This window comes from Pinus tabuliformis, chromosome Q (assembly GCF_031772625.1).
Source record: "Pinus tabuliformis cultivar Carrire ecotype Pingquan chromosome Q, CPIR1, whole genome shotgun sequence".
Classification (NCBI taxonomy): domain Eukaryota; kingdom Viridiplantae; phylum Streptophyta; class Pinopsida; order Pinales; family Pinaceae; genus Pinus; species Pinus tabuliformis.
The window spans coordinates 515,540,583-515,558,853 of NC_142296.1; the positions used below are offsets into that span (position 1 = coordinate 515,540,583).

The 18,271-nt window shown below is 38.8% G+C and overlaps 1 protein-coding gene across 1 annotated transcript; it reads right to left on the reverse strand.

Annotated features, from left to right (window-relative positions):
* Window positions 1-8,713: 8,713 nt before the first annotated feature.
* On the reverse strand, window positions 8,714-11,465 carry LOC149220426 (pentatricopeptide repeat-containing protein At3g62470, mitochondrial-like). Its single transcript, XM_089384785.1, is given in 1 exon segment — window positions 8,714-11,465. A coding segment is annotated over 1 exon segment (1,941 nt). The 5' UTR covers window positions 11,195-11,465; the 3' UTR covers window positions 8,714-9,253.
* Window positions 11,466-18,271: the final 6,806 nt, after the last annotated feature.

Below are 18,271 nucleotides of genomic sequence, written 5' to 3' on the forward strand. Positions count from 1 at the left end.
CTGATGAAGTTGGGATTCACTAGGAGTGAAGTTGATCCGAACCTTTACTTTAAGGTTGAAGATGATAGACCTCTCATACTGGTGCTTTGTATGGATGACCTCTTTCTGACAAGTGCAGACCCTCTCACTCACAAATGTAAGAGGGAGTTGGATTCCAAATTTGAGATGAAGGACCTAGGACTGATGCACTACTTCCTAGGGTTGGAGGTCTGGCAAAAGCCAAGAGAAATTTTCCTATCTCAAGGAAAATATGTTGTGAAGATATTGGAAAGATTTGAGATGGTGGACTACAAGCCTGTGACTACCCAATGGAGTTTAAATTTAAGAAGTTTTGCGGTAGTGCTACCGAACCTGAATTGGGAAATGCTTCTAAGTATCGTCAACTCATAGGAGCACTGATGTTCTTGGTGAACTCCCGTCTGGATATATGTTTTGCAGTGAACACATTGAGCCAATATATGGTTGAGCCTCATCATTCACATTGGATTGGTGCCAAGAAACTTCTAAGATATCTTCGGGGCACAATCACTCATGGACTAAGATACACTGCCGAAGATGTGAGGCTACATGGTTATTCTGATGCTGATTGGGCAGGTAGTATGGTGGATCGCAAGAGCACTTCTGGGTGTTGTTTCTCTTTAGGTACTGCTTCGATATCCTAGATGAGCAGGAAGCAGAAGTTGGTTGCTTTGAGCACTGTTGAGGCCGAATACATAGCTACGAGTATGGCCTCTTGTGACGTTGTCTCGTTGAGGAAGCTCTTCAATGAGCTGTTCAGACATGTGCTGGATACCACCGTGATCCTCTGCGATAACCAAAGATGAATCTAATTATCAGAGAATCCCGTGTTTCATGATCGCTTCAAGCATATAGACATCAGGTACCACTTTATCCAGGATATGGTACAACAAGGAGCAATAAGGCTCCATCACATTGGGATTGATGAGTAGGTCGTCGATATTCTAACGAAGCCCCTGGGAAAGGTCAAATTCTTGACTTTTCAAGAACGACTAGGAGTCGTGGAGAGACACTCTTATGAGGGTCCTGTATGATATGGATATTGAGCTCTGGGAGCTCCAGAGGGCATGGGGTACTTCTTGGAGCGATGAGCAACCATAGGGTGAGTGGTTCAGCCTTCCCCTAGTGGTTTGCTATGTAGGCAAGATGAGTGGTTCATCCTTCTCTTGCTAAGACACAAGCATAGGGTGAGTGGTCCAGCCTTCCCCTAGTGAATTGTTGTGTACAAGGTGAGTGGTTCAGCCTTCCCCTGGGATACCCCATGACGACATGTAGGCAGGATGAGTGGTTCATCCTTCTCCTGCTGAAACATCCTACCCATGCAGTCTAGGACTCATGGGAAGTACCTCTCATCTGGCCAATGAGTAGGGAAATGAGGATAGGGACCATAGTACTACCGATGGACGCATCGTGTACAACCATACTCCCTATGCTAGGATGACCTATATTGATCTAGGATCAATTGGAACTAACTTCAGGCCAGTAAGAGTGGTATGAGACACTCTCTATATATGGGACTGACTTCGGGTCAGTGGAGAATGGTATGATACATTCTCGATCACTTCTTCTTCTTCATAGTTCAGCAAAGCAGAGTAGTGCAGAGCAATGCATTGCTGGCAGAGATAGTACCGAATGACAGATGGATTAGCAAATGGAGTTCTCCCTAGTTGAGAGGGAATGTTAAAATTGGCAACTAGGGCCAAACTCCATATGGGTCACCTTATTTATGGCAATTGATATTTTTCTTGGATTCCTCTCTCCGAGAGGTGTAGGATTGATCTAAAGATCATCCGATTCCGACATGTATTTATGGAAATATGAATTTATTTATATTATTGACAATTTGTCAAGGTCGGCCAACAAGCAAATTATCCCTAGCTTAACCTCAACGTTGCATTTAAATAGAGGAGACCTCAAGTCATTTGAGGAGCACATCTCTCATGATTTCTCTCTCCACTCGTTTGGGTTTGTCTTCTCTCAAGGAAGACGTAGTGGAAAGGGTCATCTAAGAGAGCCCTAGACACAATTATCAAAGGTGCCCTATCCGCAGTTGAAGGAGAGCCCTAGCTGCAGCCTTCAGAAGAGATCTAGCCGCAGTTGAAGGAGAGCCCTAGCTGCAATCTTCAAAAGAGATCTAGCCACAGTTGAAGGTAGGTCTGGCTGCAGTGACAGGAGCCCTAAAACGCAGTCAATGAAGGCCCTAATCCGCAATCAATGAAAGCCTAAAGTTGCAGTCAATAGAGGCCTAAAGACGCAGCTAAGGAGAGATAGCAAAAGAAGACCTAGCCACAGATCTAAGGAGCCCTAATACACATCTAGAGGAGGAGCCCTAACGCAGCTAGATGAAGCTTGTTGACAGCGTGAAAGAATTTGGGTTGTTGTAGGTGACAGTGCAGTAATAGAAGTTGTTCTAAGCATGTTTTAAGGACTGTTTGCAAGGCTGGGAAGCCACAGTCACAAGGTAAAGGAATGTGTTGAACAGATCTGCCCTATAAGCTCAGAACATATCAGCGTATGTATATTGTTGAGTGCTCGAAAGTGCTGACAGCAAAGTCAAGTTCTTGTAGGATAAAATATTGTTGCGTCGATGATGTTTGGACACTAGTTGATGAAGGATCGTAGGCCTAACTTGTTGTTGGGCTAGGCCGCAGGCCATAGCCAGCAGCAAAGGTTGTTCTAAGGGTTGCCAAACCAGACTTGGACAGCGTGGTAGTGGTGGAGTCTCTCCTTGGTACACCACAGCCTTAGAAGGCCTGCTTTATTGACTGTGTGGAGAATGAGGACTGAAGGTTGATGTCCTATCTCATGAAGCAGTGACAGCTAGTGCAGCAAGAAGACATCAGAGTTCTGGGAGATGTATTGGGTCAAGGTTTGACCATGTTTGGCTCAGTTTAATGAACATCTTGTTGGTGCCATATGAATGATCTTCAAAGGAAGATTTTGTCCTGTTTGACCAGCATTGACTTCTCTGGTCAAGACTTTACTGTTGTTGTCATAAAATATCAGTTTTGTATATTTGTACTATCTCTCTCTCTGTTGAACTATTGAAGAATATAAGAAGAATTGATCAAGGGTTTCCCCACATTGGGGTTTGTCCCTCGCTGGTGCCACTTCTTGTGTCTTCTTGTCTTGGCTTGTCTTCTACTATTTATGTTTATGTTCTATCTGCATTTTACTATCATGCTAATGTGATTGCTAAACTGGACATTGATATTGGGCTAACAAGAAAATTGAAGTAAAATGCCCTTAAGCATAGAACATACCAAAAATTAACAGACACGCTCAACCCTCTACATTATAGCGACAGCAAGATCCAAGCAGACCCCACCTATGTCGTGTTGATTTCTGGTAGCATCAGATGTGATCTAAGCCTCAAAATTTGCAAGGAGGCTAGGACACATGTATTCCACAATACCCAAAAATCGTTTTGGAAAATTCCCCACAGAGACAGTTTTATTAAAATAATTAATTATTTTTAATGGGTGCCTCAGTGTAAACTTAGGAAATTAAAATAATTGAAGGGTATTAATCAAACTGAGGGTGCAACTTCTAGAAGAAGACAGAGATCGAGTCCAAATGATCTGAGCCATTGATTAGAATCTAATATGGGTCGTTGAATACTCAACTGGAAAACTATAAGAAGGACTTCGATAGGCATTTGGAAAACACAACGGAGAGAGATCAAGAGATCGAATTTCTCAAAGAGGTCAGCGTGGTAGTTGCTAGAGAGAAGATCGAAGTGATTTCTTGCAGTGAGGGGCAGGGATAGTTCCGGTTGGAGAGTTTCATGATCCAGGAATACATCGCAGAGGAAGCAAATAAAGATCCAAAAGAGACAGCGCAGAGACCACGCTGGGCAGCGTCAGCTCATGCAGAGGCAACGCAGAGCTTCAGAGAGAGTCTGAATTCAATTGGGAAGTCGAGTTCCTAAGCCAAAAGCCAGGGTGTGAGACCAAAGAGACAAAGGAACGAAGCTCCAGACAGTAGGAGATAAGGGAAGAGGTGACAAATCCCCGGAGAGGTTGACGCAATACTGCATGGGCTGACGCAGTAGCTGCGCAGAGCCAGCATGGGGCCAGCCATCCAGGGCCTAGATCAATGTCGGATCGCCAGTGATAGTGTGAGGTATTTCTCACTAATCTTCTGCCAGTCAAATTCTCTGTATTGGATAGCCAGTAAGGCATCCAAAGATTGTATTCAAAAAACTATTGCTTAATAATACAAACCCTCAGCTGTTGCACCAGTTTTCCCGCATTAGGTTTTTCCGGGGACATTTGTCCAAAAATAATAGTGTCATGTGTTGTGTATTTCTTTCTTTCTCAGTGTCTTGTTTCCACGTTTAATTTAATTGGTGAAGGCTATAGTGTATTAGTTTTCGTATTTGCTATAGGATGCAGTAAATAATTTGTTCAGTAATTTAACAAATAGAAGATACTTAATCAGTTGTTGCAGTAGAAATTTGGGTCTTCCAAATTTTCACATGGTATCAGAGTGCAGGTGAAGCAAGAGAGCAGAGTCAGAAGAGCCTAGTGCGGAAGAGAAGGAGAGAGGTTGAAGTGTTGCATGGGCAGCAAATCGAATCCCCAGAGGGATTGCGCAGTCCAGGCCAGGAGGGCAAAATTTTCGTGGAAAATCTCTCTTTGAGTGAGTCGACAGAGAGAAAGATTTCTAGATCGAAGTTTGCCAGTGTCAGAGGGAGCAGCGCAGAGCAATTTTCTAGTGAGACACAGTTTTTTGCAACAATTGCTGGAGCCGAAAAACATCAGAAGAAAGGAGACATTGTTGAGGGAATTTCTTCCTCAGAGAATTCCTAGCCAAGGAATTCGATTTCTCTATTGTTGAGCAGCAGCAGAGAGGAGCAGATCTACTAACTGTAGCAAGGAGTGCGTAGGCTAGCCTAGTGCTACGTAGAGGAGAGAGGAGGCAGTTCGACATTTTGTTGGCAGAGATGGCAACTAGTGGGTTGAAAGATCAGGATTGCTTGGATGGTGCGTCCAACTATGTGATCTGGAAGGCTAGGATGTCCTGCCCTTTGGATGAGCATGATCTCAAAGCCTATGTCGATAGTGTGGTAGTTGTACCCGCGGATCCAGATTCGCTCAAGAAGTACAAAGGTGAGATGGCAAAGGCCAAGCGATTGATCCTTGACGGAGTGAGAGATCACGTAGTGTGTCACATCGTTGGCAAGGATACTACCCGACAGATGTGGGAAGCATTGGCTACACTATACGAAGGATTTTCCGAATAGCAGAAGATGAGATCCACACAAGATGCAAAAGGGGGAACGCATTGATCCATTCCTAACGAAGCTTCAAGAAATTCGAGAATCGTTGGCAGCTGTGGGGTCAACACCTCAGGCTACAGAGATGGTTAGGCTAGCCCTAAATTCAGTCTCAGAAGAATGGCAAGTGTTTGTCCAGAGTATCCTGGGCAGAGAGAGATTGTCGGATTAGGAAGGAATGTTGGCCGCTCTTCAGCAGTAAGAGATGAAGAGAGACTTAGTCAAGTGCAAACTTGATAGCAACAGCAGCAGTGGGACGATGCCCAAGGAGGAGCCAGAAAATGCAGCCCTTGCATCCAAGGGGCAGCGGAGGCGAAAGAAGGACGTCTCGAAGATCAAGTGCTTCCGGTGTGGTGAATTTGGTCACTACGTTACACAGTGTCCTCTTAAGAAGAAGGGCAAAGACAAGAAGCATGATCCAAAGGTTGCATCCGAAAAGATCGAGGAGGAGTCTGCCATGATTGCCTAGATACCTCCAGGGGAGAGGTGGGGTGATCTAGTACTGTAGTTCGAAAGAACTACAGATGAGCAAGATCCTTGAGGAGTCCACCTCTTAGATCAATAGCTTGCTAAGGGAGCCCATATCAGAAGTAACATGATGGATCAGGATCAGTTGATGCATAGGAGTGTCAAAGTGACAGTTGCAGTGGCTAGGAGCGCCAGAGACTGAGCAGCGCGGAGCAGAGCTGGCAACAGTGTAGAGTCAGCAACAACGCAAAGGCTTCAGAGGGTCAGCGTAGAGAACACCAACAACAGATGCATCATGCTGAACACCTGTTCAATAATTTTGGATGCTTTTCCATTGTTGATGTAGTAGCAGTAGCAATTGGAGAAGGTTGCAGTGCAGATGCAGTGTTGGTAGTGGCAAGTGCCAGCAGCAGCACAGATGCAGAACTTATGAGGGTTGCAGTACAGATGCAGTGTTGGCAGTGGCAGGGTCAGCAACAATATAGATGCAGCATTTGCGCAGTAGTTGATGGGTAGCGATGTCAGAGATCAGCAGCGCCGAGGGAGATGTTATAGAGTCTGGGTGATGCTTCAGCAAGTTGCATTACTAGAGCACATTCCTCGCTAAGAGGGAGTGTGATGCATCGGATGTGCTCTAAGCCTCGAAATTTGCAGGGAGGCTAGGACACATGTATTCCACAATACACAGAAATCGTTTAGGGAAATCCCACCCGGAGACAGTTTTATTAAAATAATTAATTATTTTTAATAGGTGCCTGAGTCTAAACTTAGGAAATTAAAATAATTAAAGGGTATTAATCAAACTGAGGGTGAAACTTCTAGAAGAAGACAGAGATCAAGTCCAAATGATTCGAGCCATTGATTAAAATCTAATCTGGGTCGTTGATTACTCAACTAGAGGATTATAAGGACTTCGATGGCCATTTGTAAAATACATCAGAGAGAGATCAAGAGAGCGAATTTCTAAGAGAGGGCACCGCAACAGTTGCTAGAGAGAGGATCGAAGTGAATTATTGCAGTGAGGGCAGGGATAGTTCCAGTTGGAGAGTTTCCTGATCCAGGAATACATCGCAAAGGAGGCAAAGAGAGATCCAAAAGAGGCAGCACAGAGGCCACACTAAGCAGCATAAGCTCACGCAGAGGCCATGCTGGGCAGCGTAAGCTCACGCAAAGGCCACGCTAGGTAGCATAAGCTCACGCAAAGGCAATGCAGAGCTTCAGAGAGAGTCTGAAATTCAGCTGAGAAGTCGAGTACCTGAGCCAAAAGGCGGGGTGTGAGACCGAAGAGACAGAGGAACGAAGCTCCAGACAGCAGGAGATCTGGGAAGAGGCGACACAGATCCCCAGAGAGGTTGAAGTAGTAACTGTGCAGAGCCAGCGTGGGGCCAGCCATCCGAGGCCTGGATCAGTGTCGGATCGCCAATGATTTTCTCACTAATCTTATGCCAATCAAATTCTCTGTATTGGATAGCCAATAAGGCATCCAAAGATTGTATTCATAAAACTACTGCTTAATAATACAAAACCTCAGTTGTCGCACCGGTTTTCTCGCATTGGGTTTTTCCGGGGACATTTGTCCAAAAATAATGGTGTCATGTGTTGTGTATTTCTTTCTTGCTTAGTTTCTTGTTTCCACGTTTTATTTAATTGGTGAAGGCTGCAGTGTATTAGTTTCGGTATTTGTTGTAGGATGCAGTAAATAATTTGTTCAGTAATTTAACAAATAAAAAATACTTAATCAGTGGTTGCAGTAGAAATTTGGGTCTTCCAAATTTTCACATGTCAGAGGTTGGGGGTTGGGCCTAGTTAGATAGGATCCCCTTCTCTACTAAATAACCACTTAGGCTATCCCCTCCTTTCCAATTCTCCGGTACAGACTGGCCAAGGAATTTATATTGCTCAAATCAGGGAATCTCAGATATTACTTAGTCATTACCCATAAACTCCATCATGGCTTCTACACCATGGCAGTGAAACTATGGCAGCATATTGGCACAATGCATTCTCAACCATCAAAATGTGAATGATTTTCCCAAAGGTGGAACAAATTCCTTCCCTGAGCCTTCAATGAAGATTACACGTCCACCCATAATAAGCTTGAGAAAATAGCGTAGTCACAGAAGACAAAAGGAAGAAGAAAGAATTCGGTAATGACCCTTGCCAACCAATAAAATATTATTAATTTATGACTCCCTACTTCCCTACTCATTGGTTCATTGCCCTAATAGGTGCAGATTTTATTATTATATTATTATTGTTTTATGATAAATCCAATATAATCAAATGGTAAATCACTTACCACATACTCATTATTCTCATGCTCAGAAGGGACATTACATTCATTCTAATTTGCAGTTATCTGAACTGCTCTGTATACCTGCAGTAACAAGAGCTTTTTTCCTAAATTATAAAATTGTCTGAACAGGACCTGTCTGAACCCAACTATCAATGCATCTGAGCTCAAACTACCTGGAAATTTTGATTCCTCTAACTTCACTGGTGCTCCTTATGTTGATATAGTTTCCAGGAACATCTTCATTGAGTCATATTCTTCAGTCCGAATAGCATCAAACTCACTTCTCCATCTTCAAAATCATCAAGATCTTAATCTCCTCTCTATGGCCAATAACCCTCTATAAAACTGATCAGCCATATACCTTCTGTCTCCAATGATCCACATCCGTCATCTTCTCCAACCAAAAACAAACCCTCTTAGTCACACCCATTGCTTTGATGATACCAACCCGATTCAGCAACAACTAAATTTCCTTCATGTCTTTCCATAGATGAAGTTGCCCTACTCTTTCACCTGCAACGAACAGCAAATAGACAAACATTTTGTTCTACACAACCAATGCTAGAGAGCTAAGGAAAGTTGAAAAAATAAGGTAGCGATGGTAGAAAGATCAAAAACTATAATTCCTTATCGTATTGCACCAAAAAATATAAAAAGTTTCAAAACAGAAGAAAGTTCTGCGAATATTGATTCACTGCATCCAAAAATCATGCTACATACGAGAAAATTACATTGAAGGTTAACAGTAGATCGAATCTGCCCATTTGGGTTTACATCAAAAGCTTGCCTCTGTTGTGATTTTAAGGAGAACTATTTACATATAGGCAATGCTGGCTAATGATGCAGCCTGTCTGCATATAAAGTTGATTTTTTACGATATTCTAAAACTGATTGGATTTCATGAATCTACTCCTGAAAAGTACACTGAAACCTGAAATTCCATTCCCATGGGCATTAGACCCAGTTAACCTTCAAATTTCTCCCTAAACAAAGCACTGACTTGTAAAATCTAGCAAAATGGATTTCCCTTAGTGATCTATCCAGACTTTCACAATATCTAGCGTGAATGGGACGACATAGCTCAAAATACAAGACATGTACGAGGCCCCGAATATCGAAGAGATGGTGGCATTGGTCAGACCGAATCATTTACTCAAAACCCGTCTTATTTTGAACCTTTTTTTCATCTTCTATGAGCGCCTAAGGAACACGTCTGATATATCCAACTTCCCTGAATGCTTCATCTTCACTGCAAGTTCTTCAAATATATCAGGTCTACCTGCTCTTGAAAAATCAGCGAGGAATTTGTCATAATCAAAACGCGGAGCCTTCATACCTTTGTCAATCATGCTTTCTATATAGGCACAAGCCTCCTCAGATCTGCCTTCCCTGATCAGCCCTCCAATGAACACAGTGTAAGAATTAACATCAGGACAGCAACCGTTCCGAGCCATTTGATCCCATATAGTGAAACCCATCTCAGGGTTCCTTGCACGGAAATACAATTTCATCATCATGTTGTAGGTGTGAATGGTAGGTTGAAACCCACATTGGCTCATTTCCTCAAAAATTTTAGTGGCTTCATCTGGTTTATGTAGAACCATCATCACTTTGATTAGAACATTGTAAGTCCTGCAGTCATGACGAATCCCTTTCTCTTTCATTTCCTGTAACAACCCATAAGCCTTATCCAACTTCTTCTTGTTGCCATAGCCAGTGATCAAGCAGGTGTAAACAGCAGCATCAAGTGGGGAGCCATGTTCCTGCATTTCAGCAAAGAATTTTGAGGCTTCCTCCATCCTCTGTAATTTGGAAAGGGCACGAATAACAATAGTGTAGCTTTTAGAATTAGGATAAGGACCATTGGTTTTCATTAATTAGAAGAGCTTCAGAGCCTCCTCCTTCTTTCAACCCTTAAAGAGACCCCCCAACATAATGTTGTGGGTGACAAGATCAGGTTTGAATCCTTTATCAACCATCTCATTCCACAGTTTGCCTGCCTCTAGCAGATTCTTTGCCTCGCACCATCCCGATATAAGTATGGTATAAGTCTTCGCATTGGGACGAAATCTGCCCCTCATTCTTTCAAAAAGCATTTGGGCTTCCTTTGCTAGTTTTACCCGGCCCAAAGCATCCAATAGAAAGTTAAAAGCATTGAGATTGGCATCGAAATGATATCTTTCCATCAGATCAAACATCTGCACCGCCTTCTTCATCTCCCTGGCAGCTGCAAAGGCCTTGATGGCGATCTCGAAGGTCTCAATTGTCAGAACAGATCCCATCTTGCCCATCTCGTTCAAAAGTTCAAACATTGTCACGAACTGCTTCGTTCTGGCCAAGATACTCATCATTGTATTACAAGTCAGCGAATTGTGTGAAAAACCCACCTGCTGCCCTGCCCAATTGAAGAATCTGAAGGCTGGTTTCCTCGCATGAGAGAACCTGGTCAATACATGATAAACTAATGAATGAGAAAGCTTCACATCACATTGGTCAAGAACTGCTTCCATGTTCCGATCCGATGCAAAGAGCTCCTCCACTACTTTATACACTCTCTCAACTTCTATTAAATCAACGACAGCCTGACCAGAATGCTGATACATTACCAGATTGTTACCTTCATTCTTCTCAATAATTGGATCACAGCTTTCGTCGTCGTCGTCGTCTTCTTCTTCTTCATTCTCGCTCTTCTCTGGCAAAGATTTTTTTTCAAGGGACCGGGCCCTTGAAGCCCAATTTCTATTCGGCAACCAAAATTCGGACCTTAAACTCCAAACCCACATTTTCTCCGGCCGAATATTTTTGCAATTTTGTGCAGCGGAGGTCGACAGAAAATGTTTAGCTTGGCCAACAGCACTGCGGAAACAATGATAAGGACAATGATTATGAGTACCAGACATGGAAAAAGAAGAACGACAAGAAACGCACATTTGCCTCCCACAAGCTCGTCCTTCTCCTCTTCCTCGATTTGTAGAGCGGTTTCCGTTGTTGCAGTAGTTGACATCGTTGCAGGGATTCAAAACAGTGGAATTGGAGTGGAAACGTGAAGTGTTTAGTGCAAAATGTGATAACCCAAATGTGATTTTGGTTCTCTTCTCGATACAAGAAAGTATCAAGACTCTCCTGCCCATGCCGATGGCCGCACGATGCAGAACATGGAGGAAAACAACCCTGTGGCTCTTAAACTTGGACCCAGACCTACCCTTCGTGGGCACTATAGAATGATTAGGGCACTGTTGGCATTATCTTGAACCTCATTCCAAAAGCTGAGTGGGCATGAAGCTGTTCTGTCTTGCAAGTATTTTTTAAGGTTTTACACGGGTTTGTACGCAGATGACAGTAGCTCTTCTGCCTTTCATTGCCACCATACATTTGTCTGTCTTTTTCATTGCCACCATGCATTCGCTTATGTATAAGGCTTTAGTTTTTTATTTTTCAAGAAGAAAAATTAACAGCCTTTGACAATCTTGACAACCATCTAAAAATCAATACAAGAAGGAAATAAAAAATCAACCTCAAAAAAACATATATTCATCAATAAGTAAAAATAGTGGCCCCAAGTTTTGCCCAAAACTGAGGTTGTTGAGAGCTGAAAGAAACATAATAATGGAACCAAAAACAATACCAATAAATAATATTTATTGTGTTTGGTTAACATTGTTGAAGACCATATGCTCTTATGTTGATTACTTGGGATTTGCACCTATTGTAAAAATCTAGTCAATACAAGAAGGAAATAAAAAATCAATGTAAAAAAAACCTATATTCATCCATAAGTAAAAATAGTGGGACCCAAGTTTTGCCTCAAACTTGAGGTGGTTGAGGGCTCAAAGAAACATAACAATGCAACCAAAAACAATACCAATAAATAATCTTACTTATTGTGTTGTTTAACATGGTTGAGGACCACATGTTCATGTGTGATTACTTGGGATTTGTAAATATTGTAAAAATATAGTTATAATTTCTGTAAATAATGTTACATAGGTGAGAAACATGATTGAGAATAGATTTTTAACTGATATTAGGCAGATTATATGTTCATATTAGTGATATTAGTTAAGTATATTTTGATTTAAATATTGTCATTATTATAATTAAGATTGAATTGATATTGTATAAGTGTTACATAGTAAATAGTTTTTGTTATTTAGTTTAAATATAATTAAATTCAAGTCAAAATATTGGATTTAAGTTAGTATTAAGGTTTGGGCAATTTAGATTTTACTTATTGGTAAATTGAGGTATTTTGTTATTTATAATTCCTTATTATAGTGGTGGAGAATCCAATCCTACCCAATGATAATAATAATGTCTTATTAGTCCCTCATATAACATGAAGTGTAAAAATTGATTCTCATGAACATTTTCAATAATTATAGTTTATTTTTTAAATATATTAGAATTTCTATAGCTTATTCTATTGTTTTGCAAAATTAAATAATTATGAGAATATTGTAGTTAAAGAAAACAATTTTTTTATTAAAAAAAAAAAAAGATAAAATTATATTTTTTTGATTAGTTGAAATATATGAAAACATTAATTAATTGTAGTTGAATATTACATAATAATAGCAACAAAAATTTAACCCTGATGGGGGAGGACGATTACAGTACGAGTAGTGTGGATCAGTGTGGATGGGACTCACGCTTATGACAAGAGTCAGGCGTAAGGCAGGGGACTGGGACAGCTAGCATCAGAGGTTTACAAGCCTCGAGAAGGATGAAATGAGGTATAAACTTTGGGCGGCATGTTGGTTATATTATTTGTGGTCTCAAGGTATGGGCAATAGCTATAACAACCTCGGGTTAAAAATCCATATAATAAAATTAATAAAGGTAAAATAATAAGCAAGGTCATGGGACACATATTCCAAGTTGAATGTGATCACATGTGATTAATAAATGGCTACGGAAATCAACAATGGCAATGGCAAAGGCTTTGAAAAGGCATGAGTCATTTATTGGCATTTTTTATTTATGAAAATAATGGAAAATGGGAGAAAATGAAGGTAAAAGGTCACATGTTGCAAGTGAGGAGGAAATTGAAGGAAAATAATAGAAATTGAAGAAAATAAAGGCCTCGGTGGTAAAAAAAGCTTTTGAGAATCAGTTCACAACTTTTGTCAGTACAATCTTTTGTCAGTTTTAACTTGGAGCTCTCTCTCTTCTATTCCCTCTCTCATACTCTTGGACAATTAGAGTTTTCTTGGAGCACTCTTGGAGGAGTGTGCCTTACTTGGGTTTTGGAGCAAGAAAGCAAGGGAAAAGCAGGAAAGCGCAAGAGGACAACGAGAACAACAGCTACAGTGGGTTTTGCTTGCAGGTACCAAGTTGCATGTATGATTTCTTTGCTAGTTTTGACATACATGGCATATGCATGTGGTTATTTGGTTATGATCTATCATTGGCATGCAGGATTACCTGGATTGACTGTGGTTTTGCCTAGCCTTTCCATTTCCTAGATAGCCATAGTCAAAATAAAAATGATTTATAAGCATGGGTTTCATGCTTCATTTATTTTTGTTATACAAAATTTCACTATTGCAAACAAAGGTGAATTCCCTAGACCTAGTGGCTTGGTCTAGAACAACAGAAGACAAAGAATTTCAAACTTTTCCTTAGATAAATTAGAGTATTGGAAAGAAGCCTACCTCAGATTTGTAGCAATCCTTCCTTTCCTTTCCGCTTGTAAGCTCCAATTCTAGCTCCAATTGCTATAATAAGAACTTGCACACACGAATAAACCAAACAAAGAAACCAAAATCCACATAGTATAATCTAAAACCTCTATTCAATAAGTCGGAAAAGCATTGAAATATATGAGTGCAAATATAACACAACAAATATAGGAAAACAATATGCTCTTTGTATTAACAAAAATAGGAGAAATTACAACCATAAGTAGAAGTCTGACTTTGTAGATGCCTTCCCAAGTTGACTTGTCCTTCCTTGTCACAATTCACACTTCAACACCAACCCTAATGCATGAAAGTGATGACTCCTTTGGTTCAAACCAGCAGCATGAGGGTACTATGAATCTCCAAAAACCAACCCAGACCCATTGGGAGGCAGTAAATTTGTAGGAGAAGTGTGGTATTTTAGGAATTCTTATCCATTTACCAATATAAGCTTGAGATCCACTTAAGAGGGGAAGATGAGCTCAAGGGATAAGAGGTGAGGTCTCTAAGATAGGATCAAATGGGATTCGAGCTCTTATCCATGGTAAATAGTTAAAACTACATTGGAAGCTTCTAGAAGAAGAAGCTTTAGAAATATTTTTTAATTTTCCCAAATTTATAGAATCATTGCACCTAGAGAAGGGAGCAACAAATGTTGATCAACGCTGATGTTTAAGGGTGCAACATGCGCTGAACGCAGGTGGCCAATAGTGCAGGGAATATTGGGGCTAAAAACAGTGTTTTAGAGCAGTTTTTCCCAAAAACTCAAACTTTTTGGAGATGAGATGCTTAGGGATTTGTGGAGGGATTGTGACAAAGTGTTCAAGGATTTTGATTAATCCGGTTTGCAGGACTTTTGAGTTGATGTGACAAAATGGCCTATAACAATTTTGTTTCTAAGTCAAAGCACCCATTGAATGCTTATAGGATTTGTGTCATGAGTCATTGTCCTTGTCATCATGTAATAGTTCCTTATTGGACATTTTGTGTCAAAGAAGAAAATTGTTTTTTATGTAGATTGGTCTAATATGGCTCCTCCACCAAGTTGGCCTGCCGTCCATTCAAATCAGCCTCATAAAGGGAATTCGAACACACTTAGACTCTATATATAAAAGTTCAACTCAACCTCATTTGATCATCTATCCAACCAAGTTCGATCTGGAATTGGAAGTGAAGGAGGGTGCGAAAAGGCCTCGAAAGGAAGGAGAATCTAATGTGAAGGAGGAAGGATCGTCTGTCAAGCTAAAGGAGATGAAATTATTTCATTTTTGTCACACGTGTGTGTTTTTGGGTTGCAGAAAGGGCCAAAATTGCATGTTTGCAGTTAGGCTGAAATTCTGATATAGTAGGGCTGAAATTTTGGTTGATGTAGTATTGAAGAAGTTGATTGGAAGGAATATTTATGAGAGGCTAACTTGGTGGATTGGAGGAGGTCTTTGTCTTGTTCAAGGGTCTTGGTTATCTCATTTAATTTTATTCTAAAGGAAGAGAAGAAATTTTTGTGTTTCCCCCTAGTAGAGGAATTTTTCCTTGGATGAGAGCCTATAACTTGTCTCCTTGTTGTTTTGATCTTCATGCATTTATGTTTTGGTAGTTGCTTGATGATAAGAAGATAAAAGAAGACATAAAAAAAACTTAATAATATTGCTAAGAAATCACAAGTAATTATCAAGATAAGAAAATATTTCTTCCTTTCCGATTTTCTAACACTTTCCTCATTAATGGAGATGACCCTCCCTCTTAGGTCTATTTTGCTTGGATCAATGTACATGTGGCTTGATCACCTCATTATTTTATTTAATTTTGAGTAGTTAGCTAGAGGAAATAATTATTTACTCCTCCATATGCCAAATCTAAGGATCTCATATAATAGATTATTATTCTATTGTAAAGGATGTTGAGCTATGCTACAAAGAATAGCTCTTTCTCCTTTATACTCGTCATTGGGTTTTTAGATATTCTATCCCTTGGAGCTTAATTAACACATTTTTCTTGGATTATATGGTTGTGTAAATATTTATTTCTTTTTGGATTTTTCCAATTCTTAAAGTTTCTCTATTTTGGTTTCTATTTGGTGCAAAAGGCTTGATGGTGAAATCCTCAAGTCTTCTATAACATAACTAGATCAATCAATTCACAACAAAGTCTACAACTTGGAAGGAAGACATTTTGGGTTAGCTCCTACCCTTTGTTAGTTTGATAATTATTTGGTGCCTTGCTTTGTCTATCTATCTTGGAGCACTAGCAAGAAGTATTAAGTACATTTATCAGGCTATAGTTGATCTTGTTCGTGAATATTGTTCCCTCGAGGATCCCTCCTTATAGGGCCTTAATCTGCATTGCTAATCTTGATTAGGAAACATATTATTCTTCCTCCTTTGTTCTAATCTCTCATTCCTAATCCTTGAATGAAATATACCATTTCTTAAGAAGGGTTTGTTACTATCCCCATAAGCCTCTTTGATTCATCTTGACTCAATTTCCCTTGTTGGATTTGGAATTGATCTCTACTTTATTCCATCACCTCTTTAGAAATCCTAAAAACCTCTAAACATTGTTTTACTAATGTTACTCTCACTTCACCTTGTGCCTTATTACTTAATTTTGGTAATCCTAGTGGGGATGTTCCCCTTGTGTTGGAGGAGATATAACCTAAAGTGACAATGGTGATAGTGCTAAAAGTTTCCCTTTGAGTTGTATATTGTGGATTAGGGATTTTCTAAGTACATTTTGGGAGGTAACAAAACCAATTATTGTTTCTAATCACATGTATTTTTGTTTGAATAACTTTATCACGTGGCACTACAAAGATGACATTGAGAATGAAGAAAAATCGATGAATGCTTATGAATATCACCATATAGTACCCCTTATTTTTGAATTAGCTTATTGTATATTGTTTTTGTTGTGGCTACTACTAATTACATATAAATGTCTCAATTGTACACAACAATAGTTTCTAATTAACATGAAGTAGGGAATATAATTGCACCAAAAAGCGCTCTACAACCTAGTATGGGGCAAATGTGTAGGTGTAATGTAAAAATGCACGTTAACCTTTTTTATCATCTTAATTTAATATTCTTACAATAATATTTTATTATTTATAATTGTCATACTCTGATAATTTAACATACATAATGTTGGTTATAATTTATAATTTATAACCACAAGTTACACTTAAAGAACTGTAAGTTTGATTTAAAGCACCAATGCGTCAATAATAATGTATTTCTCCATATATTATTATATAATTTATACCTATGGTTAATATAATTTAATATATATAAAGAATACACAAAGTGGACAAAGTTTGCAGGGCATTGGGAGGAAAGGATTTCACAAACAAACGTTCAGTGGTGATCAACCATTTTTTTATTCACTATGTTTTTACTCTCCTTTTAGACTTTCAGAGGTTTGAGCTTAATTGGAATATGATTTAGTGTTAATTTTGGGCATATCTATGGAATGGTTTTTTGGATTTAGTTTGTGTTTGTATTGTTTCATTTTACTCAATAAATCAACTTCAGTAATGCATCATAAGTAATGGATATTTAATTTTTTTAGACCACATCTAGGCTCGTAATGAGGTTTTAAACCAATGATGATTATGTGTGCATTCAAAGTGATAATGATTAAGTGTGTAGTGTTATCGATGTATGGTTTAGATAACGTTTGGTTTAGATTGTGTATGTTGTTTTATGTTACCCAAAAATAAAATAGATTGACTTCAACAATGCATAGTTTGTGTTTGTATTGTTTCATTTTACTCAATAGATCAACTTCAATAATGCATCATAAGTAATGGCTATTTAATTTTTTTGGACCACATATCTAGGCTCGTAATGAGGTTTTAAATCAATGATGATTATGTGTGCATTCAAAGTGACAATGATTAAGTGTGTAGTGTTATCGATGTATGGTTTAGATAACATTTGGTTTAGATTGTGTAAGTTGTTTTACGTTACCGAAATATAAAATAGATCAACTTCAGCAATGCATCATAAATAATGGCTATCATAAGTAACGGTTATTTATATTTTTTGATGATGCATCTAGGCTTAGAATTAGGTTTTAAACCAACAACTACCATGTTTGCATTCAAAATGAGGACAAGTAATTATGTAGTGTTACATATATGAAGAATGTTACTTATATGTGAAGAAAGTTTAAGATTAAACATTTTTATATTTTTATATGTTTTTCTAATTGATTCAAGCTGCCAAAAAATTATAAATTTAAATAGAGAAAATTGTTTTTTTTTTAATTATTAATGTAAATAAGATGTTATAATATTGTTTTGTTTAGGTTATTAGTATTTTCAAAGAGTTTTTTAGATGTTAATAGCGTCATTAAAATTTTAAATATAAACTTTTTACCACATTATTTTACTTTTAATATATTATTATATTAAGTTTATAAATTTTGATATATTAATTAAAAAATTAAATATTATGTAGATTTATTATATACTTTAGTAAAATAAAATATATGAATAAGAATAAAAAGTTTACATATTGTAATTTA